Genomic DNA, 26,847 nt, shown 5'->3' with positions numbered 1-26,847 from the left:
GGGGGGGGGGGGGGGGGGGGGGGGGGTCATTGTAACGCCCTAATTTCCTTGATTATTATTTTTGTGCTCCAATAAAAAAATGACTACAATGTTTTGGGTCCTAACAAGCACCATGGATGACTTAACCTTACTGCTTTTTCAGAGTGCATTGAGAAGGAGTCTCCTTGGTGTTAGAGGTGTACTCCAAGGAAAGACTGTAGGAAAGTAAATTACCTTCCATCTGTTCTATTGGGGGATTTTTGAAACCATTGTACAAATGCATATATAGACCATCTTTCCTGAAATTTAATTTACTTCTCCAGTCCAAAAAACCACCCATATATTTGTATTATTCTAACTAGCATTTAATATAATCAGTCCTTTCTGATATTCAGAAGCACATATTATTTATCTCAGTTCAAATTAACATTTGAGATAAATATTTGAGACCAGAAGAGGTGAACACACTAATATTTGAGACCAGAAGACGTGAACTTCATTAATGTTTGTTTTGTTTGCTAGATGATCTTGTTCAGGCCACTTCATTTTGTTTCAGTTTTGTCCATAAACTAAATGAGGATGTCAATAAACCTTGATTTTTAGATGGTTAGGAGAAATAATCATGCAAGTCCTGTAAATGTTAACTTGTGACTGTCACACATTCTCAGTACAGACTATGTTTGGAATATCCTCATTGAGTCGATGAAATCAAACACAATGCCAAACCCTCTCTCAAAGGAGTCAGCGAGTATTCCATCTGCTGCTACTAGTACTTACTTAAAAAAGGACAACACATACAATTCTATCGTTTCATAAAAGGGGGAGTTGAAAGAAATAGTCTCTAGTGAATGCATTAGTAGTGTAAGCATTTTTAGGTGGCAGTGCTTCTTACTTGTGTGGATAGATTGAATAGTACGCGTGCGCGTGCGCACACACACACACATACACAAACACCCATATATTTACTATAAATATATCTATTCACTCTGTAGCTACACTGGAGGGAAAGGAAGAGTTTTTACTGAAAGAATATAGTTTAATTAAACTTTGAGCAGAAGTTTAGAAAATATCACTTTACTCTTTTGAATCTTACTAAGCCTTTTCTTACCAGTGTAAATAAATGCTTACTAATTGGCTGAAGTTTGAGAATGAGTTCATTTGTTGGAAAAGCAAATGGAATTTCTGCTTGCACTTTGATGTGTTTGTGTGTCTGTGCATGCTTGTGGAGAATGTGAGGGGACACCCCTCTTTATCTACTACAAAAGGTAGGAGAATCCATTGACTTATGCTATGTCACTTCTAAATTTCTCAGTAATAAAAATGATACATCCTTAACACAAGTTTAAAGAGAATACTTAGTTCACAAGCAATAAAAGTGTGTTTTTTAAATGAATACTTTAAAGCATTTTATGTAAAATACAGACTAATTTCTTTCTCTCTTGAAGGAAAACTGAGGTGGTCATAATCTGTTACTATTAATGGATAAGAAAACATTTTAAAAATACTATTTTAAGACTTTACATTTGCTTTCTTTGGGCTGGAATTTTAATCACTGATAGTCAACTTTTTAGAGTTGTTGATAGAGGAATAAAGTTTCTTCTTTGTGACTGATTGTCAAGAAGAGGATGGGTGGGGTGCTATTTGCATAAGAAGTAGTTCTGTAATTATGTGTTTGGAAAGCCCTACAGTTAGTGTGGGGAGAATTGGGACACAGGCAGTGCCTGACATGTGCTAGTATACACAGCTCACTACACTTGCTGTGATTCCTAGATTTCTATACATCAGGACACTGAACTTGAGGAGCTCCTAAATAATTTTGTGTTTTGCTTTTTTTTTAAATTGGTTTTAACTTTACTTTGAAATCCATCTTTACATGTTAACTTAGAGTTCTTTGGTTTTATACACAGGAGTGATATAACTGTGTCATATGGCAGTTCTGTTTTTAGTTTTCTGAGGCTTCACCACTAATATTCTTAGTGGCTATACATATACTATTACATTCTACTTATTAATGAATCAGTTTTTTTATATACTGTTCTAATCACGGTTTCCCCTCCCCTGTGGTCATTAACTGAACTTGATATAACCATTCCTAGCACTGGAAGTTTCACTTAGTGGTGAGAGATGTCTAGTTGGGGCATTGTCTTCCCTGGGCTTTGGTGACTCCATTCATATCTTCATATACTTGTATATATTGGACAGCTTCTACAGTAGCACATTTCCATATGACCCCTCCAATGACCTTATTGTTAGTTATCCTTCATGTTCTCTTCCTGACCCCTGTCCTGCATCCTTTTTCCAATTAACCCTCCTACCCAAGTCACACCCTTACTGCATTTCTCCAGTATGCTAGTTCCCTTTCCTCGGGGACCCTTCTTCCCTCCTGGCCCCTTATTCTACACCTAATCTTTGTGATTACAAGGATTGTATCATGCTTACCAGAGGCTTAAAAACTAATATTCACATAGAAGAGAAAATATACAATACTTGTCTTTTTGGGTCTGGGTCACCTCACTCAGGATGAATTTTTCTAGCTCCATACATTTACCTGCAAAGTTAATAATTTTGTTTCTAAACTGTTCACTAATATGCCATTGTGCATATGTACATTTTCATTGCCTACTCATCAGTTGATGGACATCTCTAATTCCTTGTTTGTTGTAGGAGCTGTGGGCTGCATTCCTGCCACCTGGCTCCCGGCCGCTCGGCTAGCTTATACCCCGAAATAACAACACACAAACTGTATTCTTTTAAACACTGCTTGGCCCATTATATTAGCCTCTTCTCGGCTAACTCTTGCACCTGCACTAGCCCATTTCTAATAATGTGTGTAGCACCCCAATGTGCGCCTACCGGGAAGATTCTAGCCTACGTCCATCCTTGGTTGGAACTTCATCGCGTCTGCCCCAGAAAGGAGAGCTATCGAGTCTGAGCTCACTTCCTCTTCCTCCCAGCATTCTGTTCTGTTTACTCTACCCACCTATGTTCTAACCTATGAGGGCCAAGCAGTTTCTTTATTTTTTTAACCAATGACCTTCCTCCATCACTTGTTCTTGTGAATAGAGCAGTAGTGAACGTGAATGAACAAGTTTACGTTCCTATTCGCACAGTGATGTAGGATTATTTCTTGTAGCTTTACCATCTCTACCACCCTTTGTTGTCATTTGTTCTCTTGATGGTAGCCATTCTAACAGTGGTGAGATGGGATCTCAGAAAACTTTTATTTACATGCCTGGTGGCTAAGAATATTCAAAAATTTTTCAACTATTAGATCTTTGGATTTCTTTTTAAAGGCATCTGTTCACCTCACTGGTTCACTGGTCCATTTACTGACTGGTTCTGATTGACTTTTTTTTTTTTTTGGCTTATAGGTTTAGATGTGGTCTCATGTAGCCCAGGCTTTTCTCAGACTCATGGTGAGGCAGAAGATGACCTTGACTGTTTTGATCATCTGACCTCTATTTCTTGTGCTTGGATTACAGATGTGTGCAGTGGCTAGAATCCAAGGCCTTGTAAGTGCCAGGCAAGTGCTCTACCTGGTGATTACAACCCTAGCCTCTTGGAATTATTATTTGTCACCTTTATATGTTCTAGATAGTAATAACCTGCCTGAGGTATACCTGGCAGAACATTTGCTGTAGGCGGGGTTCTGTTCTCACTTCTGTAGTTTGCTCTTTTCAATTTGTCACTGCCTTTTTAGGGCAGTATTGCACTCCGGGGCAGTGACAGGTTCGATTTAGACACCTGACTTCTGGGTGTGTTCTGTTTTCAGGCCCCCACATCTCAAGATGGTGCCTACTCATGGACCTTGAAGTCACACCGTGTGGCAGAATAGTTCTTCTCCACTGTTGATTCATCACTTACTTTAGTGGGATTTGAGTGTGTGCGTGCTATGGGCTTGTTCTGAGTCTGAGTCTGTTTTCTTCACCAGGTCTCCCTTGGATGAGGCTTTTTTTCCCCTTGCTCTTCCCAGGGAACTATGTGCTTGACGTGTTTGGCATGGCTGCTTTTTGCAGGGTTGCCTTTCTCATTTCCCATACATTTCAGTTGTCCTATCACCCTCTGCCTGTGTGAAGGTTGGAAGCTCTTCCTCTTCTGTTTAGAATAGTCTGCTCTTTCTTATACTGATTTCATTAGCTGCTACACTTGGAGTACCTTCTAGTTAGCGCTCTTTCTCAGAATTGTCAGCATTTTGCATTTGATCAGCATCCCGTAGTTTTTCTGGGAACATACACTGTGTAGAGAAGGTGTGGAGATAGCCCCCACACAGTCCCTGCCCTCAAGACTGCAGTTTACGAAAACGCCTGGCGAGTGAAACTGAATGAAGCAGTGTGAAAAGTAAGGGCGTTAAAGTTCCCTCACCAGTGCTTTGCCATGTGTGCTTTAAGATGAGCTGGACTGTCAGTATTGCTCACTTCGCATGGAGTAGGACAGAGAAGGATCAGGGGCTTCATCTGTCTTCTGAACCTGGCTGTGAAGTATTTTCTCCAGTGCCGTTCTGGTTTACAAAGATGTCCACATTTGTAACTGCTTCAGCTTTCTTTAGAGCAGTGATGCAGCAATCTCAGGAAGGCCTTGAATGACAATGCAGTTGACCCAAAAGAATTGTACATCAGACTAATAATATTTCTTTCTGAATGAAATTATATACTTAGGAAGCTGTTAGAAATCTCCGTAAATTTGGAATTCCATGTTAATCATGTGTTTGACAGCATACCTCTTTGTGTTTGCACATGTACACTTTCTACGGTCTTCCTTTCTAGTGGAGTCATTCTTTGTAGATACCAATTCAGCCTCTGCAGTAAAAAGTCTTAAGACCAGTTATCAATGATTATACATATTTTAAAAGAAATGGTATTCAGATGATGGATAATCCTTTGAACTGTTCTATGCCTAATATATACTATCAAAATGAGTGGATTTAAAATGGTATTTAAACAATCTGAAATTAAATATCTGAAGTATAAGAAATACATTACAAAAAGTTTAAGAAGTACAGAAACCAAGAAGCTGGCATATATAATATAGATACATATATGCATTTATGTTTGTATCTGTAATCCTGAAAAATAGTTTCTCCAAAATATAGTCCCATGTACTATGTATTATAGACTTTGCTTTCTGTTAATTATTATTACTACTTTTATATGAAATCTTGCTGTGTACCTCATGCTGGCTTGAACTTTCAATCTTTCCTCATGAGCCCCTCAATGCTGGGATTACAAACTGCCATTCTTCCTACATGTAGTCTTCTTTTCAAAATGCTTTTCTCAAATATAGTGCTCAAAGAGTAGTATAAAAACTTGACCTATTCTTTGAACTTAAGTGCTTCCATTAGTACTATATTAAGATCAGTTAATAAGGCCACACATTTGGTGATATTCGTCATTGGCAATATTGTGAACACTTGTTTCCTCTAAGTTGAAAACACATATGGATTAGCCAAGAAAAATTCTGTACTAATTAGTTGAAATGTTTTAGAGACTTCATGTTGGAAGTCTCTAGACTTTTTTTTTGGCAGTAGAATTTTTTTTTTTTTTTGGCAATAATTTCTTCCAGTTTATTGGAATTAAAAAGGGCTGTCATCTTGTCAGGGAAAATTGAGCTTTTACTGTCAAACATTGACTTTTAATTCCAGCCTTGCAACCAATGACCATATTGTATAGTCCTTATGCAGACCATCTCTCTGCGCAGGATGTTAACTAGTATAATTTGACAGCACTCACTCCATGTGTTGAACAGTGACTCAAGCTGGGCCTCAAGTGTTTAGAAGTTTCTGAATATACATCTGATGATAAGAACACATTTTAATTGGAATTACTAGTTTAACAGTTACATTTGAAAAGAACATATTTATTGGGCAGAAATGATTCCTGTGCTGTATAACCGTTTCAAAATAGTCTTGACATCTCCAAGATTCCCCTACATTATTTCAAATGATCCATGGCTGCTAAATTAGGGGAGGATCCATGGTCTAGAGGATTCCCGTTATCTTTGGATTGCAGATAATTGGGGAGTACCTCTTGGTATACACAAAACTAGGAATTCCATTCTAGCTTACGTGTCCAGCCATTAAGGAAGGTGACTAATCTCAGAGGAGAGATCTCCTACCTGAGGAAATAAGGTGAGATCTCTGAAATAAGCTCAACTCTAGAAGAACTATAGGTCAAGGTGCAGCAAGGATCGGTGACTCTTCAAACCCTGCTAGAAACCAGATTTCCTGTGCAACAATGTGCAAAGTATTGTTGACTCTAGTTGCACCCTAGAGAGGCAGATGGGAGTTTGTAGAGCTCTGGGTTCTGAGCTTGGGAGGAAGAGCTAACCATTGATTTGTGGCACACTTGCAGGACATTTAGTAGGCTCTATGGTTTTTTATTTTGTGACTTTTGTTTTGTTTCATGTGTATGAGTGTTTTTCTGTTTATATATATGTACAACACATGGGTGCCTGGTGCCTATGGAGGCCAGACGAATGTGCTGGACTCACTGTTATAAGCTGACATGTGGGTTGCTGGGATCCAAACCAACGTCCTTTGCAAAAACAATAATTGTTCTTAACCACCAAGCTATTTCTTCAGCCCCGTCACTAGGAATTTTGGTGAATAATGAATTAATACTTGATTAGACATTTTATGCATTGTTATTTATTTAAGCTAATAAATTGCAAAATATTGAAATTGTTTTGAAGTACACAAAATTCTTTTATATTCATGCAGATGTATAGTAATACTAATAATTTCTCCATTCTGCTCTTCCTCCTCTACAGTGTGTCGAGATTTTGCTGTCCTGGAGGACCACACCCTAGCTCATAGCCTGCAGGAACAAGAGAGTAAGTATCAGCTCTAATTCATGAGCCTGCAGCTTTCTTTTTAGTGGTAGCTTGAGGCTGTTTCTTCCTGTTAGGTAAAGAGAAAGTCACTAAGTATACCTCATATCTACCCTGAAGAAAGGTCTTGGCAAGTGACAAGGATAAATAATGAATTCTGCATGTTTTGAAATGAGTCAGGGATAGGAATAGTGCTCACTGTCTGGAGGAAAAGGACTGTTCCCTTCCCTTCCATAGAAGGGAGGCAGTGGTTGTAAATGTATCTGTAGTAAGTATGTCAGAAGCTTGCCCTTGGAATAGAAACTGGGACATTTTCCATAGGCAATAGTAGTGTCTGTGTTAAGTCACACTGCAGATTTTTTTTTGTAGTTTGAGATAGGGTCTCCTGTAGCCCAGGCTGATCTGAAACCCCCCCATTGTAGTTTAGGATGATCTTGGAAATCTGATCCTACTGCCTCTGTGTCCCGAGTGCTGGCATTGCAGGCATGTGACACCACAGCCTGTTGATACCCTGCTGAGGATGGGACTTGGGGCTCCCTGCATGCTAGGCATGCACTCGGCTAACAAAGGTATATCCCCAACCCCACATGGTGGATTTTTCTGAATAGTTAGTGTTTTAGTAGAAAGTAAAACCAATTTAGATAGTATTTTATGAGTTCATGATTTGAGAGTTCTTGGAATGGCAACAGAGTTCAGTAGAAAGAAAAGTGGCCAACTTAGAGTGTCTATATAGACATCCTGTCACTGCTACATTTATGTCACGTGATCAGAAAAGCAATTGACTTATTCCTGTTGGTCTCCTTTTTACCCAGTAGAGTAACTCCTGAAGCAATTTTATTTTTTGTTAAAACCATGAAGTAGAGTAGTGGGTATATAGACTTTTATAATGGTGAGGCTCTACATAAGCTTTTTATTGACCTGTCAACACATTGTAACGCCCCTTCTAATGGTCCTGTCCAGTTGAGCATCATTTGGCATCAAACATTCAGCGGAACCGTCTGGTCCAGCATGATCTGCAGGTGGCTAAGCAGCTCCAAGAGGAAGATCTAAAAGCCCAAGCTCAGCTCCAGAAGCGATACAAAGACCTGTGAGATCTGGGGAATGGCACTGGTAGATGCATGCCTATGGGACAGCAGCCGGGGCAGGGAGGGCCCCTCTGGCTCTCCATGTCTTTTCTGTCTGGGATTACAAATTATGGCTGTTCAGTAATTCTCTTTGTTACTGAAATATGCATTGGGAAATGTTAGTCATAGTACTCACACTTTTAACTCTTTGACTTTGAGCTGATTCGTTTGTCTCTTTCAATTTAGTCTTTGTACCTATGCCATGAAGAAAATAATCTCTTATCTTCTGACTGTAAGTTTGTTTGGGGGAAGCATTGGAATAATAGACAATTCTTTATGTGCCATAATGGGTTCCTTTAGTTTTCTTAGCTGTGTTTGCTATACCATCTTTCTTTGGTTTCCTTACTTTTTAAGAAGCACAATGTTCTAGAAAGCACTGAGGTGTACTATGATGAGTTATAAGTGCTAAATGTGAGAAAATGTTGTGGGCTCCTAGAAAGCGAGAAGTAGCAGCTTTCAGCCTTTCCTTCCTGGCAGTCTGGCTAGCTGGCACAGCAGAAATTTCCATTAATGGAAATTTTCACTCAGATTGGGACCTTTAGCTACTTCGAGCCAGGGTGACCAGCATTGACTGCTCTGTGCTCATAGTGCCCCTTCCTCATGGTTCTGTCCATTTATCCAACTGTGCTAGCACTGACCCTGCCTAGAAGCAGGCTTTAATGTTGTGAAGCTAAGTGTGAGTTTCACTTTTGTAACTTCTGTGTTGCTTGTGGCCTTTGGAATTTCGATCTGCTTTCCATGTTGTGCTTTCTCTATCACCTTTCTAAAGTTGATTTCTATGTGATAATGGGTAAGATCTTAACTTACTCAACCTGTAACATAAAGTCTAAACCATTTTTTTTTAACTTATTCGGTGGCATGAGAAGTCATACCTCATGGCTGACCAAAATCAGGTCTGCAGACTTTTCATTTAGGGATTGTTTCTTTGCTACCCTGTCTTCAAACAGAATCTGATATGTCTTCACAATAGTATGTATGGTCACACTTCTACTTTTACATACATCTACTAATTTCCAAGAATATTAAACATTTTGTGGTATAAATGAAAATGATTTTTATCTCCTTGGGTTTGTTAGACTATTTTGGTTTCAGTCATTCCAGAGAAGTTAGGGTTCCCCTGACAATACTTTGTAATGTATCTTGCTGATTCTCAATGGAATGTACAGCCATATCTGAGAGTCAAAGAACATTTGAAGTTCAATTATTGAATGGAAAAAGGGAGAAGATATATTTGTTTAGTAAGTGAACTGCAAATTATAAGTTGAATTTTTCCAGCTTGTTTTGAAGTAGTCATTTCTAAACATAATTTTGTTCATCTTTCCTAGATGGTTACTTTGTACAAGAGATAACTTCCCAGAATTATCACAGTCTAGAATTTTAACTCTCATTTTTCTTAAAACCTGAAACCAGAACACTGTACCTAGTATTGTAATTTATAGTTAGTTACTTCTCAGAGAACCAGGCTTCTTAAAGATACTAGGAGAGTTTGCTTAATGATTAAGACCACTTGCTGCAGTGGAAGAGGTCCTGGGTTTTGTTCCCATTACCAGCTCACAACCATCTATAACTCCATCTATAAGGGATCTGAGAATGTCTTCTTGCCTCCTTGGGTACCAAACGTGTATGTGGTGCCTATTCATACACACAGGCACTCAATACATACACATAAAATAAATGAATATATCTTAAAGGTGCTATGTTAAGGTTTCTTTTCTCTTACCAAAATGATTGCCCTGGTTTCACCCATCTGAATGTCTAAAAGACTTACTTTTTTTGTTTCCTCTGTATTGTACTTTATTTTGGGTTCATAGTAGGCATTGCTTAAATTTCTGTTTTATATATTAATGTGAAAATCAGACAAATAAGCAGAAACTAAAAACAAAAGCCATGATAGCTGCAATGTCTCTAATGTCTAAAGCATTGAGAAAACCAACATTTCCTAAAGAAGCCTCTACTGAGAACCACAGTTAAAGAACACGAGCTCCTTTTAAATTTTATAAATCTTTTACTGTTCATTTCTAAATTTAAAAATAATATAGATCATATTTATACAGAACTTAAAAATCATACACTACCTCTGATTATAAAATTATTGATGTTTTTATGATCTTGCTCACATTCTTTTTCTGTGTGCTCTGTATTTGCATATTGGTGGGTATTGATCTCCTGGACATAGAGCTTATGCAGGATTCTGGAAGACCTTCTATCTTCCGGTAGAGTGGGTAAAGCAATGCGACTTTCATTTTATCTGAAGGAATGCCAGATTTTCCACACAGTCACTTTATGATCCAACTTTTTACTTGGTTCAATTGGGCAATGGTCTTTTCTGTCGCTGTCATGTAAATTGAATTGTAACAGCTTATAACAGTTTTCAATGAACTGTTCTGTGTAACAAAAGTGTCCCCTTGTGTCCTTTGTCTACATCACCTATACCTTTGTTTTATAGTGAACAACACGACTGTGAAATTGCTCAAGAAATTCAGGAGAAACTGACTATAGAGGCCGAGAGACGACGAATTCAGGAGAAGAAGGATGAGGTATGACTTTGGTGAGGTCCTGCATCCTTTCTGGATGACAGCAGGACTCCTCGTCTGGAATGCAGTAGGGCTTAGGTGTTGTTTTGTGTGCACCACTGTTTATGGCCTCTTGATGGCTTGTGTCCTGGGGAAGTCTTGACATGAAATCTGAGTTCATTTTCTAGCACTGCTGTCTCCATCATGATGGAGGATAGGAACTTATTCTCAGAAACAGGAAGTCTAAGATGACCTTCTCTGGGAAGCTGTGCTCCAGCTGCCCATCTTCATTGTCATAGGCAAGAAGCTCATGATTGGTTCGAGGACCCTGTCATATCCTATATGACCTTACATTATTATATCCACAAAGGCCTCAAATAAGGCCCCATTCTGAGGCTCGGAGTAAGTGAAATGTGAATATTCTTCAGCTTGCTAAAACTCTGCATGTGGGTTGCAGCATTTGCGAGCAAGCCTAGAGAGCAGCTCCCTCTAAAGTGAGCAGTCAGTTCTTGTGAGATGCCAGGAGCTGGTATTACCTCAGGGTATCAAGATTTTATAAAAGTATATTTATATAAGTTTGTTATTTTAAGAGCAGCTCAAATAACATATATTTTTGTTAGTATACTTTTCTGTGATTTGAACTGTAACCTACTTTTATATATTTGTTGCAGTAAGTCTAAGGGAAGGGGGCTCTAGTTGAGAAAACCCTGCTTTCCTTATCCCAGTGATATTGCTACTTTTATACCTATAGCCTTTTCCAGTTTTCCTGGCTTTACAGCACAACCCTTGATTATACCTGCTTTGAGATGTCCCCTAAGCTAGGCATTCATGTGTAAAACGCTAACTAATGAAGTAGACGAGCAATCTACTTGGGTGGTTTTGTTTTCCCCACTTTCCCCCATTACCGGCAGTAATTTACAACTCATATTTTTAGATCTCTTTTCATTTTTAAGTTAAAAATGTCTTTCTTTTAAAACTCATGATGACTAGAGGACAGAGGATTACTGGAGAACTAATCCTAACATACCCCTGTGTAGTATAGAGTTTCCCTAAAACTGTGATTAATAGAGTGCTCCCTCTGGAAAAGATCTGCAGGCTACCTGGGGCTGCTTTAATGGCTGTCCTAGAGCACTGAGCTACCGTTCCCTGCATTATTTCATGTGCCTTTGCCACTCGATAGATGTTGTTAAGGATCCTGGCCAGTATCCAGATTCTCTGCTGTCTGGAACATGATATTTGGCCTCTTCAAGGAAATTTGCAAACGCATGTTTTCATTGCTTTCTTCCAGCATTCTAGAGATCTTGAACACTGTCCTTCATATGGTTGACACTAGTAAAGGGAGAAATGAAATATAATGTTGGCAGACTCACATTCTGACCACTCGGTCTTCTGTAAATATGTCATTTCTGCAGACTTGCCCAAAGTAAATCTACCTGATAAATTAAAGCTGATTAGGCCTGAGTTCAGAAAGGGTTAAGATTTCTTGAAGATATGCTTGCCCATTTTATTTCATAAGGTGCATATTTTTAATTTAATAAAAGACTGTCATTAAACAAAATTGAAAAATCCTATCTTCTTAACTTAAACAGTTTCTTCTGTCTAGTTTTAAAATTTTTAAGATACATTTTGTTTAACTTATTTTGGAGAGTAATAGTAGAGATTGAGCTCAGAGCCTTGGATATGCTTGAGGTCCTTTTACACTGAGCTAGACCCTCGGCTTTCAGTGTGCATGTTGAAGAGTTAACTACAGTGTATGTTTTGACTGAATCCTTTTGTTTCTTTGGAGGATCTGGTGAGACAGTATGCTCCTTTCTGGAGGATATGTTTGTAGCAAGGGAGCTAAGGATCCAGAAGACTTCACATACAAGGTGACCAGTTGACCGACAGTGTCCAGCTCAGTGACTAATACCAGCCGCCTTTAGTTTCAGAGGAAAGCACTTTGGTTATGGCCAAGAGTACGTCAGGCTGAGGTGTAGTTGGAAAGCAGAAGAAGAACTCCCTTTGGGGCCTGTGACTTAGGATAGTGGCAGTCTTTTTCAACTCTAGAAAGTCTTTCTTCTAAAGAACCTAAAGCCACTGAGAGCTTAGAAGAAAGGAAACATTGGCTTGTCAAGCACCTGACATGTATTCTCCTCACCGGATAGACCTGCCAGTGCAGTAAAGGAGGTTATCATTCTTGTTCTGCTAGCCCTCAAGGGGTGGACTGTGGCTGCATCATTACTAGGATGGAGCTCAGTACCAGGAAAGCAATGAAAAGTTTCCAGAGTGTTGTTTAATAGAGTTCATTGGCGGGGTGAGGGGCCCATCTCTTTCCTTTGTATTGTTTCCTTCAGTTTTTAGAGGCAGCGTTTGTGCTTGCTTGTAGAGCTAGCACTTAGGGAAATGATATTGGGGTGCATAGGAACTGGTGTTACTCGGGGGCACTTGTGCTTCTTTCCACTTCTCTGATCAGCAGGGTAGGAGCTTAGAGAACGTGTATTTAGCATGATAGTTTTCGGGGTACAAGCTAAAACCTATGACCCCTCTTTCTTCTTTGTTTGTTTGTTACTTAATAAGACCTTAAAGGAATAGTTCTGGCACACGGGTTCTGGTGAAAGCAGGCTGATTTACTCTGATGTTATTAAGTTGTCAGGAACATTGCAGTTTAAGGATGAATAACTTATACTTTTTATCACACCAAACTCAATTGAAACCTTAAGACATTTGTCTTGCGTAGTTACTATTTGTCTCATTATGTCCCTTTCAGACCAGCTGGCTGGGATAGAATCACTAAAGGGATGTTTTCTATCAGTACACTAGAAATTCACGTTCGTGTATGGAAAAGCACAAAAAAGGATGTATCCTCCTTCACACTCACCTGCTCGGGTGCCTGGCATTGCACAGTCTGAGCGTTTAGATAAACTACAAACTTTGCTCAGGGCTCGGTGTGTATTCTACATATTTAAGTTTCAAGTTTGAAACTGGACATTGGCATCCATGTTGTCATATATACAAAACTGTGTTCGTGAATGATAAAAATATGTTACAGTCATTTCTAATTTTGTTTCCTGGGATTTGCATCTAACGTGTGTGTGTGTGTGTGTGTGTTTGTGACAGAGTTTCTCTGTGTAACAGCCCTGACTGTCCTGGAACTTACTCTGTAGACCAGTCTGGCTTCAGACTCATAGAGTTCTGCCTGTTGCTGTCTCCTGAGTGTTGGGCTTAAAGGCCTATGCCACCATGTCTGACTCTGGCTTTTTTTTTTTAATGTATGTGGAATAATTCTGTTTCTTTTGAATGAATTACTTTGAGTTTTTTTTTCTTTTAGTATATTTTTTGGACACATAAAATTTCAGAGAGACTTTTTTTTGTACCAAAATTTCAGAAAGAAAAAAAAGTACTGTTTTTGTACCACTATGTTTATTCCATGTTATAAAGAGCTATCTCAAGTTTCTCATGTTCTTCCCATACTTGTGTTTCGTGCCCTGTTATCTGAGCTTTGAAGAACCTGATGGGGTATGGAGCTTCTCTCCAGAAAAGTGTATAATGTGCACAAAAATCTCCATGCTCCTCTATGGGGCTTTCATGGGCAGAGTCTTGACATTCAAAATACTACACTGCAAGCAGAACTTTCAGTAACAGTTCATCTTTTTGTATAGTACAGACCACAGACGCTGAAGATGTTCAGGAGTGCCTGTGACCCACCCACCATCTTCTCGTCCACCATTTTACTGCAGTGTTTTGTATCTTGTACTCTTTAAGCTTTGGTAATTCCTGGTACTATTAAAACCCTGACTGACAGCCTTGCTCATGCTGTGTTTTGCATATTGCCTGTTGAAATGTTGTGCCTTGTTTAAAGCCTAACAGTTCAGAGCCTTGAAGCATCGGTAGTGTTCCTTTTTTGGTGTCTCTATAGATACTCAGTTGTGCCTGAGGTGTCATCCTCACGTTACAGAGGTTGTTTGTATGTGGCTCTGCAGGGCGGGCCCATTTGGGGAGAGAATCAGAATCCATAGCATCTGCTCAGAACGGGGACTGGTGGTGCTTATCTTCCCCTTCTCTTAACACAGCAGTATTCCTGTGAAAAGCCAGACCAGAATCACAAGTTTTATAACTAAATTATAAGCTAGCTTATTAAGTTTTCTAACTTACTGGTTCCTTGCCAATCCAAATCGTCTATTTGGATAAAAGACTTCAAAAGACTTATTTTAAAAATTATGCTAGAATCAGCTTTAGACAAAACAACTTGGACTCTCTTTGTAGACTTAGCTAGCTTTATGTTTTAATTAGGGAAAAAATAAAGCCTATCATGCTTTTCTAGATTATGCATCCCTCTTGTTGAGCAGTCACATTGGCATTTGAATGACATTTGATGTTTTCATGGAAGGCTGAGGAGCCTTAGACAGCAGAAGACAGCTGACGGGAGGAATTCCAGTTTGCCCTTGTCAGCCTTATTTGCTCTCTGGTGATAGTATTTTTCACTTCCTTTTTGCTTTTTAGGACATAGCACGTCTTTTGCAAGAGAAGGAGCTACAAGAAGAGAAAAAGAGGAAGAAGCACATTCCAGAGCCTTCTGGGGGCTGTACTTTTGGGGATAACTACTATCATGAAGATGGAGGTAACAGCCGGTGCCTGTGTCATGACCTACCAGTCCTTACCCCAGCTACCAAACTCCTGTTTCAATTGGTCCACAACGTCTGCTCGGGACTGCGGGAAAGACGTGATCTTATCCCAGACCCTGGGCACATGTAGATTCGTGGCAGTGTTCTGTTTGAGTTTTAAATTTATATTCTACTTTATTTTAATGAATAGCTGTATTTCTTATTTATTTAATGGCCATGTTTTTACTTGGAACTTGAATATGGCTTTGTAACACTAATGCACTCTTGGTGCTGAAGCCATTGTAGTGTTGTGTTAATTACAAAATAATTAATATGGCAAATGGCAGGTACAGTCTGCATTGACACTTTCCTCAAAAAGTCTGAGCAGCGCTGTTTGAATAGGAAGGTGCATCATGCGTCAGTCACTGGGCAAAGGAGCCTTCTTCACCCTGCCTTCCCCTCTGATTGCCTGCAGTACCACTGTGGAATTTACTGTCAGCTGTGGCCTTGATGATTTCCCTGGTTTGATTAGCCTGTAGAATTGGGAGGAAAGAGTTCCGTGTGTGTGGTGCTGCTTTTCATCGTGGTGCTGATGGTGGCGGTGGGGACTATCTCAAAGTGTGTTGGGAACAGAATATTTGCAAATACAGAACATAGTTCAGCTCTTTTAAAGATTTGTCAGATGAAGAAAATTTCTTCTAGCTTCTTGTCTTCCTGATTATTGAGGTCCAGTTTCAAGACTGTACTTCCAGGGATACCAATGAACAAAATTAAAGATAGCCTAGACAATAAACATTTACTACAGGGCCTTGAAACCCGATCATCAGCTGCTTTAAAAATTTTTTTATCATGTAAAAGTATGTCTTTCCCTTAATGAGCAGACTCAGTTTATGTATAGGTGGTAAGATTATTGTAGTTTGAGAATAATGTTGCTCAGTCAGTTTTTCTTTTCTTTCTTTTCTTTTTTCTTTTTTTTTTTTTTTTTAACTAACATGAATGTAATTGGTTAGCAGTCAACTCTCTGGCTTATTTGGGAAGTAGCTTGATGTCTTCCTACATAAATTCAGTTCTTTTTAAAGAGCTAAAATGCTCATTTTTCTTCTGAAATTGCATCTTACACAAAGAAAGAAGGTTGTTACCATTGTTTTATTTTGTAGGAACCTTCTGGTTCCTACTTACTATTCTTTAGTGTCAAAATCTTAGAAATGCAGAATTTGTGTGGTAGTGGGTTTTGTTTATTTATTTTAAAATTTGCTTTTGAAGCATGCTCAGTATAATAAAATTAACTTCAATTTTTAAATTTTATTTTATGTTTTACATTCACATATGTCTGTGCACTGCATATTTCCATGGAGGCCAGAAGAGGGCCACAAATCATCTGGAACTGGAGTTAGAGATGATTGTGAGCCACCGTGTGGCTTCTGAAAATCAAACCTCAGTCCTCTGGAGAAGCAGCCAGTGCTAGCTACCACTTGAGCTGCCTCTTCATCCCCTCTGTTTTAAAATTAGGATAGCAGAAGAGTTAACTGAAATGTCCATTTTAGGTACTTGCATTAAAACTCGAACTAACTTGAGCTGGGACTCAAGCCTATGTGTTTGGATTACAGTACTAGTATCCTGATGCACCTTTATTGTAGGAGACGATTTAAACTTTTTGTGATTTTTCTTTAAGAATACCTAGAATTATATTTATTTTAGCTATCTTTCTAAACTTGTAGAGAGTGGAGTAGAATAAAGGCTTGTTTCAAGGTGCTAAGAGAATATTAAGGAATAGAAAATGTTGGCTCCTCCAAGCTTGTTTGGACAGTGGTATTTCTTTTCCTTTGGTGATGATGTGTGTTTTTGACTATACAGTTTCCCCTTATACATCCTTGAGTTGGCCCTAGTTGGGGCCCATGGGACTGTGCTATTCATCTGTCGTTACAAAGCAGCATTATGCTCTATGTCAGGATTCTTTCCCAACACACATGATCAATTCTTGGATTCTGCTTTACCTTTTAATAGAATCTGATTTTTGCCTTTGTTATTTAATAATCACAGTATATCAATGCTGTCCTTTCATCTTTTGCTATATATATAAGCTTTAATAAATCTTAAAAATGATTATCTATAGATTTTAAATTTTAAATTATCCAAAATATTTGTGAATGTTCATAGAAAAATAGCATAAATTATTCCTTTGTGAATCCTCTTTCTCTTTAAAGCCACTTGCCTGGTATCATGTTCATATTTGCGATTATTTCTAAATACATGAATAACCTTTGAAGACTATCACTCTAGTCCCTTAGGACAATTTGCATTTTGACAAAGGTACTTACTCTGACTTCTCTAAGGCATTTTTCTCATCTGTAAAATGAAGTTACAAAAATATACTTCTCATAGATTATGAAAAGATCAAATAATGTAGTTTTGATGAGTGACTTGTAAACTTTAAAGTTATATATATGTGTGTATAAATATATATAGTGTATATATAATACATACACAGACATAACATTTGTATTTTGTTTCAACAAAATCTTACCTTGGATGACAAATATGGAGACACACTTAAAATGTAGACACATATGTGTATATGTATGTGCCATCCATATCACACAGATTGCAATGAAAACATAATTATACTTGACAAATAACTTGGTCTCAAGAACATCCAAATCTCTTTCTGCAACTAGAATGGTTGGAATAGGTTCAAGCAGAATCCCTCACTGTGTTCTCTCCTACCCCAGATTTAAAGATGCCATCACAGAAAATAAAACTACTATCAGTTAACTGTTTAGGAAGAATTAAAAAAAAATCATAGTCTCATAGTTTATCTCCAAACAAGTTCCTTTGTGTTTGCTCTGAGCTTCCCGATGGACTCCACTCATAGCGCCCCCTGAACACACTGGTAAGCCAGCCCTCTGAATGCGGCCATCATTTCATACCTTGTCAGTATTACATTAATTCTGGCAGCCAGGTAATTCTTTCTCTGTTGTGAAGACAGAGTTAACAGGAGTTAAAAGAGCAGGGTGTTTTTTTTTTTTTTTTTTTTTTAACTATACAACTTGTTAGGCTTCACTTTTAAATCAAGTACAAATTTGATTCTGAACTATGGAGAAAATCATTTAATAAGGATCTGTTAAAGAAAGCAGATTTTACTCTAGACCCACCTTTGAAGGGAAGTTCTTTTTCTTTAAAAAATGTAAAAGAAACCTAAGGTTGTTGAGTGGAGGCTATTTTATCAGTATTGTATTTAGCATACTTTCCTTCTTTATATATATAAAGCACTTTTACATACTTTCTTTATATTACAGGCAAAACACACAACCTGACCAAGACCCCTTAAGAATGCCTGCTCGTGGAAGCTGTTTTAGTATTCAGCAAATGCCTGATTATAGCAAAGAACAGCTTAGTTATCTGAGCATTTTTTTTATGGAATGAAATTTGTTTTTACTATTTCTAAAGTATAGTAAAAAGCTTTAGGAATGTTACAGTTACACTGGTCTTGCAAAATGCTCACTAATTTACTTTCTTGTTTTTATAGTATGCTTGGGCCTGATAAAGCCCCACAAAACCACCCATTTGTATGTAGGTTTTTTTTTCTTTTAAATTGGAGAATTTGCATTTGTAGCTTATACTTTATGTTTATATTTAGAAGACAGTATGGATGTTTTTAAAATGTATTTGGAAAATGACACCTGTTTATGTCATTCCCATTCCAAATGTCATTACCATTTTAGCTTTTTCCTTGATAGGATTCAACTAAAATGAGGAACAGAATTACCTCAATATAACAAGTCATTTACTTTAACATTTTGCTCTACTCTGTCTTCCCTCTACATTAAACTAGAACCCAGGCTGTCCCAGAAGTATCTGGAAATGCTTGTTTTGAACACCTGGAGGTTGGAGGTAGAGGGTGGAGATCTGTTGTCATTTTGAACTAAGCAGAAGTTAGGAGCATTGTACTTTATCTTACCATCACTTCGGTGAGAATGCTTAGAAATCTACAACTGAAATCTCATCACTGTTTTATAAGACTTTATGACCTCTAACTGGTAGCACATATTCTAGCTGCAGATTGACTTCAGAAAGTAGAATTTGATGTTTGCTGTCTGTCTTAGGGTTTCTATTGCTATGAGGACACCCTCTGGCTATGGTAACTCTTATAAAGGAAAACATTACATTGGAATGACTTACAGTTTTAGAGGTGTGATCCATTATCATCATGATGGGACCTGGCGGCATGCTGGGAGACATGGTGCTGGAATGGAGCTGAGATTTCTACATTTTGAATTGCAAGCAACATGAAGTGACTGGTCTGAGATGTTGGATTTGGCTAGAGCATATGAGACCTCAAAGCTTGTCCCTCCAATGACACACTTCCTTCAACAAGACCACACTTCCTAATAGTGCCACTCCCTGTGGGGGCCATTTTCTTTCAAACTACCACACAGTCCATCATTTTGTTATTGGCATTATAAAGTAGGATTTGATGATGTTGTTCATCATTTGTTATCAGCAAATATGAACGTGCTAAGCTCTCCCTAATCATGATCAGATTCTTTATGATTCAAATCATTTCATTTAAATTTTGCTTTTACTTCTTTGGCTATATCTGCATGGACCAATCCAGACAGTATTCATCTTCATATCTCAATTTGTGAAGTTTCACAGCAATTTTATACACCTAAAATATGATAATATTGAGTCCCAAATTCCCTGTGTAATGAATTTATACTCTCATTAAGTTATCCATTTTATTTTTATACCTTCTACCTCCACTCAGACCAGCCAAGGTCAAGGAGGGCCAGGGAAATGGGAAACTCAAGGTTTTATATACTCCAAAATGATGGAAACACTGTAAAGCAGAAGAAGGGGAAATCAAGGCATCTGTTGGAGAAGTTGGAAGAGATGGAGGAACCATGTTCATCAGAGAGATCTCTGCCTTCTAGCTCAGGCAGAGGGAGGGGTGATGCCCAGACTTCCAGTGATCAGCATGAAAGAAAGCAGACTGGTCAAGAGAGGCTCCGGAAACCTCCACTTCCGAAGATCAGTGGTGAGGTATTTCTGAGCACTGACTCTGATGACTGGGAGGCTAAGAGTAGCCCTCGAACTCGGAGTTGGGAAAAACAGTCCCGACACCATGGCAGACTTTCACCCAAGTCTTTACAGAAAACAGGGCTTCCCTCTGATGAAATTGTGTGTGGGAGGGAACTTGGGCAAGGTGATCACAGAGAACGGAGAAGTAAGCCCAGGACTCCTCCCTTCTCAGAGGATGAAGAACTTCGACACCACCATGATGCAGGTAATGGGTCACCTGTTGGGATTCCTGTATGTAAAGCCAGTCAGTGCAGTAAGCATTATACGCAACCTTTGTCTCTCCAGAATCTTGGAGCCAGGTACTGTGTGAGATTCCTACTGATCTTAGGTCTCCAGAAGGAGGAAATACCTGTACTGTTCTCCCTTAAGAGCATGCTGTGTTGGACGGTTCTCCAGGGCCAGGTTGCAAATACTAGTCGTTGTTTGCCACAGCCTTGCATAAGATACTCTGATTTTAAATTGAAAATTCTTTAATTTTTGGTTTTAATTAAGCAAACCAAGAAGATCTGGTTGTAATTGACTTCTGTGTTTGTCTGCCAGTGGGAGGAGAAGTACTTTATCTCTAGACCTCATCTTTCTCATCTGTAATGGAGACGTCAGCAAGGCTTTCAAATCTGGACATTTATCATTTTTATCAAAGGTGCCTAGGGTAGGATATTTTTTAAATCTGGACATTTCTGAGTTCGTTTGGACTATTTTAAGCCTATAAGTGACACTTTCATAATTAAAGCTTAAAAATCATAGTTTTAAGTTACCTTTTATGGTTTAACATGCAACTCTTAATTGTGCACACTTCTTCTAAGTGCCAAGATACACAAGTTCTCAATACCCATACAGAAACAAGAGGGTAAGAGCTGGGGAGATGGCTCACTTACTACATGAGTTTGAGAACCTGAGTTCAAATCTAGAACCCATAGACAGGTCAGGCAGCCTTAGCAGATACCCATAATCTGAGTGCTCAGGAAACAGTGGTTAGTCTCTGTAACACACTGGATAGCTACCATAGCCAGAAATAAGTAGTTCTGGATTCAGCAAGAGAACTAGCTTCAACACATAGAATTGAGAGAGAACAAGAAAATACCCAATAACTTCAGGGGACCATACACACATGCATTAACACTGCACACACTCATATATAAGTATACTTTCATACCATATAGATACATGCAAGAAATAAAGTTTAAAAAGACAAAATTAGAATAAAAATAAGAAATGAATGTGTTCAGGAAATACCTCTTAAGTTTTGGCAGCCCTGAAGCTTGATCTTATAGTCAGTCTATCATGGACACAGTAACGGCACTGTGTGCTGTCTGGGACATGCTGAGGGAAGGCTTTCCTCGTGGCTACTACACTGTCGTGACAGCTGTAATTAATAGACATAGCATTCACCATTTTGCCTTCAGTCGGTGATTACTGAATTGTACAAAGATGGAAAGGTTTCTGTGGTACAACTATCAAGGAGCACCCACTGTGCTCTACTCACGCCTTGCTGGTGATTGTAAAGCTAGTTTCTAGGCTGCAGATTCATTCTGACTCTGCTGGCTTTCTTATCGTATCTCACATGAAAAGGTCTTGGTTCTGAGGGCAGATGCAGAGATGGGGAGACAATTGGGATCCAGATGCATGCTGTGAAATCCATAAAGAATAAAAGTAAAAATAAAGTTAATAAATAAAGGATTTGGTTATAAGAAAAAGAAAATTTTAGTTTAGCAAGCTGTACTGGATACCACATATGTTGTTTGAGCCTTGTGCCAGAGTCTAACTTCAGAGACAGATGGATGTATTTAAAGACAGATACATAAACATTTTCATATTTGATGCATCATGTTAGGAAGACATGAACAAAGAACTGGGAGAATAGAGAAGAGGTTGCTGGTATTCATTGAGTAGGCTGATGGGGAAGTTACACTGTGGCTGGATTGAGAATGCTGCCCACAGTTCCATGAGGTATGGGAGGAGACTTGGTAATTCCATGGTAATTCCATTGACTTCTACATTTGGAATCTGAACCTGATGTGAATGTGCTCAAAAGACCAGTTAACCTTTAGAGCACTTAATCATCTGCCAGGGTTTTTAAAGAAGTTGGGGGACCTGAAACTAAGCACCTACTTAGTCTTCAGTAGTCCTGGAGCTGTAATAAAGGTTTGCTCTGCTAATACAGGGTGTAGAGAACAGTGTGGGTATAGCTACTAAGATGATTTCAGTGGGAACTGCTTAGTACTCACCATTTTCTACTCAGCCTGCTTTAAACCGTTCTCTTTCCAGTTCCTGTTGGTATTTGATTTTGAACTTGGTCAGGAGATTACATTAAGAACTAATAATTAGGTACTGGTGTCAGCCCTTGCTATTGAAAATGGTTACAGTTCTTAACGATGTGGTATATGCCAGATTCCTTTTCAGTTATTGATGACTAAACTAGCAGGATAGGGTAACACACTGGGTCCAAGAGCGTTTGCAGAATAGGGGAGCAAGAAGGCAGCAGAAAATGGAACAGCTAAGATAAAGTGAGAATTGGTTGGCTTTCCATGGAGCAGTTAAACTCTGTCTAACTTTGAGAGGAGCTTATTGTGCTTACATCTGTGACAGCTTATTGTTACACAGGTTAGCTTACACCTTCCAGGGCCTTAAATACGCATGCTTGTATCCCTTGTGAATACTGAATCAGATACATTGTGACATGCCCTAAATGTCAAATAGCTTCTTTTTTTTTTCTTTGCTTCCCCCACCCCATCAGACAGGGTTTCTCTGTAGCTTTGGAGCCTGTCCTGGAACTAGCTCTTGTAGACCAGACTGAACTTGAACTCACAGAGATCCTCCTGCCTCTGCCTCCCGAGTGCTGGGATTAAAGGCGTGTGCCACTACTGCCCGGCCATACCACCCTGAACGTGCCCAGTCTCGTCTCAGATGGCTTCTTATGATATATGCATATGCAATACCAAAATCCCATCAGTTACATTTTGTTTTAAATCATACTCAGTATAAATTTATCTCCAATACTAGCATTTTTAGTTTTTCTTGGTTACAGGTGCATACCTCTATTCCCAGCACTTGGGAAACAGAAAAAGGAGGATCTCTGTGAGTTGAAGGGTATCCCAGTCTACATGGTGAGCTGTAGGTCAGCCAGGGCTACTTAGTTTAGTAAGACCCTATCTAGTGAGCTCCATTCCCATTTATCTTACTGCATCAAATTTTATTTAAACAGAATAGTTCTTCTGTGTTTCCTTTGGTACGTCATTGTGTTCTCCAGTTGTAGAATATTAACTGTATGTAAACTGGAGGTACTGCTCAGGTAGAGCAGTTGCCTAGCATGGTCATCTGCAGCACCACACACCTAGGGAAAGAGGAAGGAGATAGAGAAAGAAGGGAACAGCTGAGATGTGGCCCCTCTATTTAAGAACAGTTTCCAAATTCTATTTAGAGTGCCAACATATTCGATTATCTCTGTTTTTATAAGGATGACTTTAATGCACTATATACTTATAAACGTCTCATCACTTTGAATCTGGAAGACACTGTAGTTGGAGGCTCCTGCCTCTAGAGAGATCCATTGTCTTAGGCACTGTAGCTGGGGAGGCGATCCTGCCTCTAGAGAGATCCATTGTCTTAGGCTCTGGGCGCCTCTGTGGAATGAGAACTGCAAATACTGGTAATATGCGGATATCTGAGTAAACTGTCATCCTGGTAGCTGGGCCAGAGAGAGATGGTGGTTCAAATTCGGATTTTATTAATGGACTCTGGTCTTTATAGACTGATAATAGTTATAATTTTATCATCCTGTCAGTACAGTAGCACTATTCATTTAACTACATCTTTGTTAGAATTTAAACTGATGTTTCTATAGTTAATTTTGTTACATAGGAGGCCACACTGTTGGGAAAATGTTGGATATTTTGAAAGTTGAGTGTATCCATTTGTAGCATTTCAGTAGGTAAAAAATCAGGCATAATCTTTCATCTGCAGCGAGGCTTTAGGCCGTTCGCTGAACCCTTTTCCTTTCTGTAGATTGGAGTATGGTACAACAATTCATCCATTCACTGACTTTACCCATTGTCAAGTCCCTATTTAAGTTTAGTTGTTTTCTCTAAAATCTTCCTTTCTAAATATGGTCATACAAATCATAATTCAGACAAGTGTAATACCCAATTGCATATTCCCTCTTCTTGAGACTATCCCAAACCAGTCAGAAATCTGGTGTAAACTAGGCCAAACCAGCATAGGATTCAATACCACTAGAAGTGATTTGTGATGATCTGGTTAGTCAGGTCCTGGGAAGTGTGAGTTAAGAAAGGCAAGGTTTCTCATCGTTTTTATGATAACACCCACACGCATAAGTCTCTATTTTAAATTTACCACACTATTCAGTAGAATGTCTATAAAAATAATTTCATAACATAAGCAAAATTATCTAAATATAATTTACTTTCATGTATGTAGATGTGTTAGCAGCTTGTGGTTAAATGTAATTAGATATTTTGCTAACTATTTTAATATATGCTTATCTTGATGGCATAATGTTCTTAGCCAGTGCGTCCCTGTTGCTTGAAGATAAGAGTCCATTGGAAGGGCTTAAAATAGATGCCCCAAGGCAAGAGCTCACCCAGCCTATTCATGTTAGAATACATGGTGTCGGGATGGTGTTTTAATATTGCTCAAGCACTCATAAGTCATTCTAGTAAGTGATAGTGGCTTTGACTAGTAGTACAGAGAGTTTATCTGAGTAAATTTGGAGTCAGACGCGCTACCGTTGCGCAACGAGGTCTATCTAAGTAAATTTGTATCCCTGTAGTGTTCATTTACTGATGGTTATGCTAGATGTCTGATCTATGACTCCCTTAAAAGGATTTATTATTTCTGAGGGCAATATATTTATCTTGTTGACTAACTGTAACCTATAAAGGTATACAAAGAGAAGTATCTACAATTTTGAAATGAGATTAACTTTTGCCTTATTTGGAATTTGTAGAAGGCCATGTGTGTTCCTATAACACAGCAGAGTACAGAAGCACAATTGTCAGTCAATTCTCTTCATCCCTCTCTCTCCAGAGGAGCACAATTCTGAGGCCATTGCACTTTCTGATATTCTTCCATGTTATGTTTTCCCTAAAATGTTTTACTGTCAATAACAGACGGGTCAAAGTTGTATGAAAGATCTAGAGCAAATGGTTCTGTGTATGCAACAGAGGGAAAGCAGGGTCATTCTTAACACGTTTTCTCCTTACTTGTAAATGGCCTTTCTATTCTGCAGGGAGATGAATAGCTACAGGACCTGAGAGGAAGCCTTTCTCTTGGTTGTCTAAACCACATTAAAACTCTGATTCTGAAACCTTCTTTTCTCTTAAATGTTTTCATATTCAGTGACTATGTTTTTTCTTTTGGGTTTCTGTTTTGAAGACTTGTTTTTGTTCTGGTTTCTTGTATGATTTTGTACTGTTGCAGAAACTGAGAAATGTTTCTACCAGGCAGATTTTGGGAAGTAGCTTTGTTAAAATGTTTGAATTGTGTGTGTTATTATTTCTATTCCTGGGAAAAAATCATTTTAAATATTAAGATGTCTTTTTTTAAATATTTTTATCTTTTTAGAAAACAGCCCCAGTTACCTCATTGAATTGAATTTTTTCTAGGAATGAAACCAAGAGGAATAAAAGAAGCTGTCTGTCCTCCCACACGAGTGAGCCCCAGGGACCAGGAATGGTATGATGCTGAAATTGCCCGAAAATTGCAAGAGGAAGAACTTTTGGTGGGTACATTTAAGATAAAAGTTCAAGCGAAGTCATAGGGCTGTATGTACAAGCCAAATCCCAATTCAGTTTTATACTAACCGTAAAGAGTTCTGCTGTTGGCATTACGGTTCCGTCAGTTGAAAAACTCTTGTTTTTTTAAGGGTGGGGAAATCGAGACAGAGGAAGGGGAGTAGAATATCACCCCACTTATCCATGCTTGACTTTCTATAGTTTTTGGTTATCTGTTATTAAAAATAAGTACTTTAAGTACAATAATATGAAAAGTGGTATCTTTCATTATTGGGGTTATTAATTTTTTTCCTTGATTGATTTGTAAATTAAACCATTTTTTAAGTTTGTATGTATAGAAAAAAACTTCTGTAGGATTTGCCACTATCCGCAGTTTCAGTCCTTCACTTAGGCTATAGAATGTGTGTTATCAGATAAGGAAGCCTTTTCCATGTAGCTGTGTAGATTGATAAGCATGAGCAACAGAACTCCATAGCCTGATTTTCTGCATTGATAAATGTTGGTAGTTCTCTAAGAATATTTTGTCGAGTGAGTTGCTCAGTCCCTTCATTGTGGCCGGTGAAAACGTGCCCACTGGCCATCAGCTTCAGGGACTCAGCTACAACTCATTTCAAATTCCAATTTCTTTTCTGTAAGATGTTTTAAATGGACAGCACAGATTACAGTTATTTGTTGTGCTTCTGGTTCACAGGCTACCCATGTGGACATAAGAGCGGCTCAGGTTGCCCAGGATGAGGTCAGTTCATATTAATGAGATCGCCCTATATCGTGAGACACAACCTCAACCTGTAACTAATGATATTGCCCATATCTTAGGAAATTGCTCGACTTTTGATGGCTGAAGAAAAAAAAGCTTACAAGAAAGCTAAAGAGCGAGAAAAGTCATCTTTGGACAAAAGAAAACATGATCCTGACTGCAAGGTAGTGTGATGCCTCTTCAGTTTTGCTCCTTTTTTTTTTTTTTTTTTTTTAAGATTTATTTATTATGTATACA

The 26,847-nt window shown here is 38.5% G+C and overlaps 1 protein-coding gene across 5 annotated transcripts in view; it reads left to right on the top strand.

The window, feature by feature from the left end:
- Ccdc50 (coiled-coil domain containing 50) overlaps positions 1 to 26,847 on the top strand; it is a 63,187-nt gene that overhangs the window by 20,619 nt on the left and 15,721 nt on the right. Inside the window, exons 2-9 of one of the 5 annotated variants that reach the window (XM_050159919.1) lie at positions 6,745 to 6,807; positions 7,765 to 7,891; positions 10,375 to 10,465; positions 14,921 to 15,038; positions 19,790 to 20,308; positions 25,725 to 25,840; positions 26,545 to 26,589; positions 26,670 to 26,774. In XM_050159919.1, the coding sequence (XP_050015876.1) occupies positions 6,745 to 6,807; positions 7,765 to 7,891; positions 10,375 to 10,465; positions 14,921 to 15,038; positions 19,790 to 20,308; positions 25,725 to 25,840; positions 26,545 to 26,589; positions 26,670 to 26,774 (1,184 nt within the window). Of the gene's footprint in view, positions 1 to 6,744; positions 6,808 to 7,764; positions 7,892 to 10,374; positions 10,466 to 14,920; positions 15,039 to 19,789; positions 20,309 to 20,328; positions 20,753 to 25,724; positions 25,841 to 26,544; positions 26,590 to 26,669; positions 26,775 to 26,847 lie in introns of those variants that run through there. The other 4 variants (XM_050159920.1, XM_050159921.1, XM_050159923.1 and 1 more) reach the window with 4 other exon arrangements.

This window comes from Alexandromys fortis, unplaced genomic scaffold, assembly GCF_014885135.2.
Source record: "Alexandromys fortis isolate MF-2015 unplaced genomic scaffold, M_Fortis_MF-2015_v1.1 scaffold_100_1_3062724, whole genome shotgun sequence".
NCBI lineage: Eukaryota > Metazoa > Chordata > Mammalia > Rodentia > Cricetidae > Alexandromys > Alexandromys fortis.
This window is presented reverse-complemented; position numbering and strand designations above follow the sequence as displayed.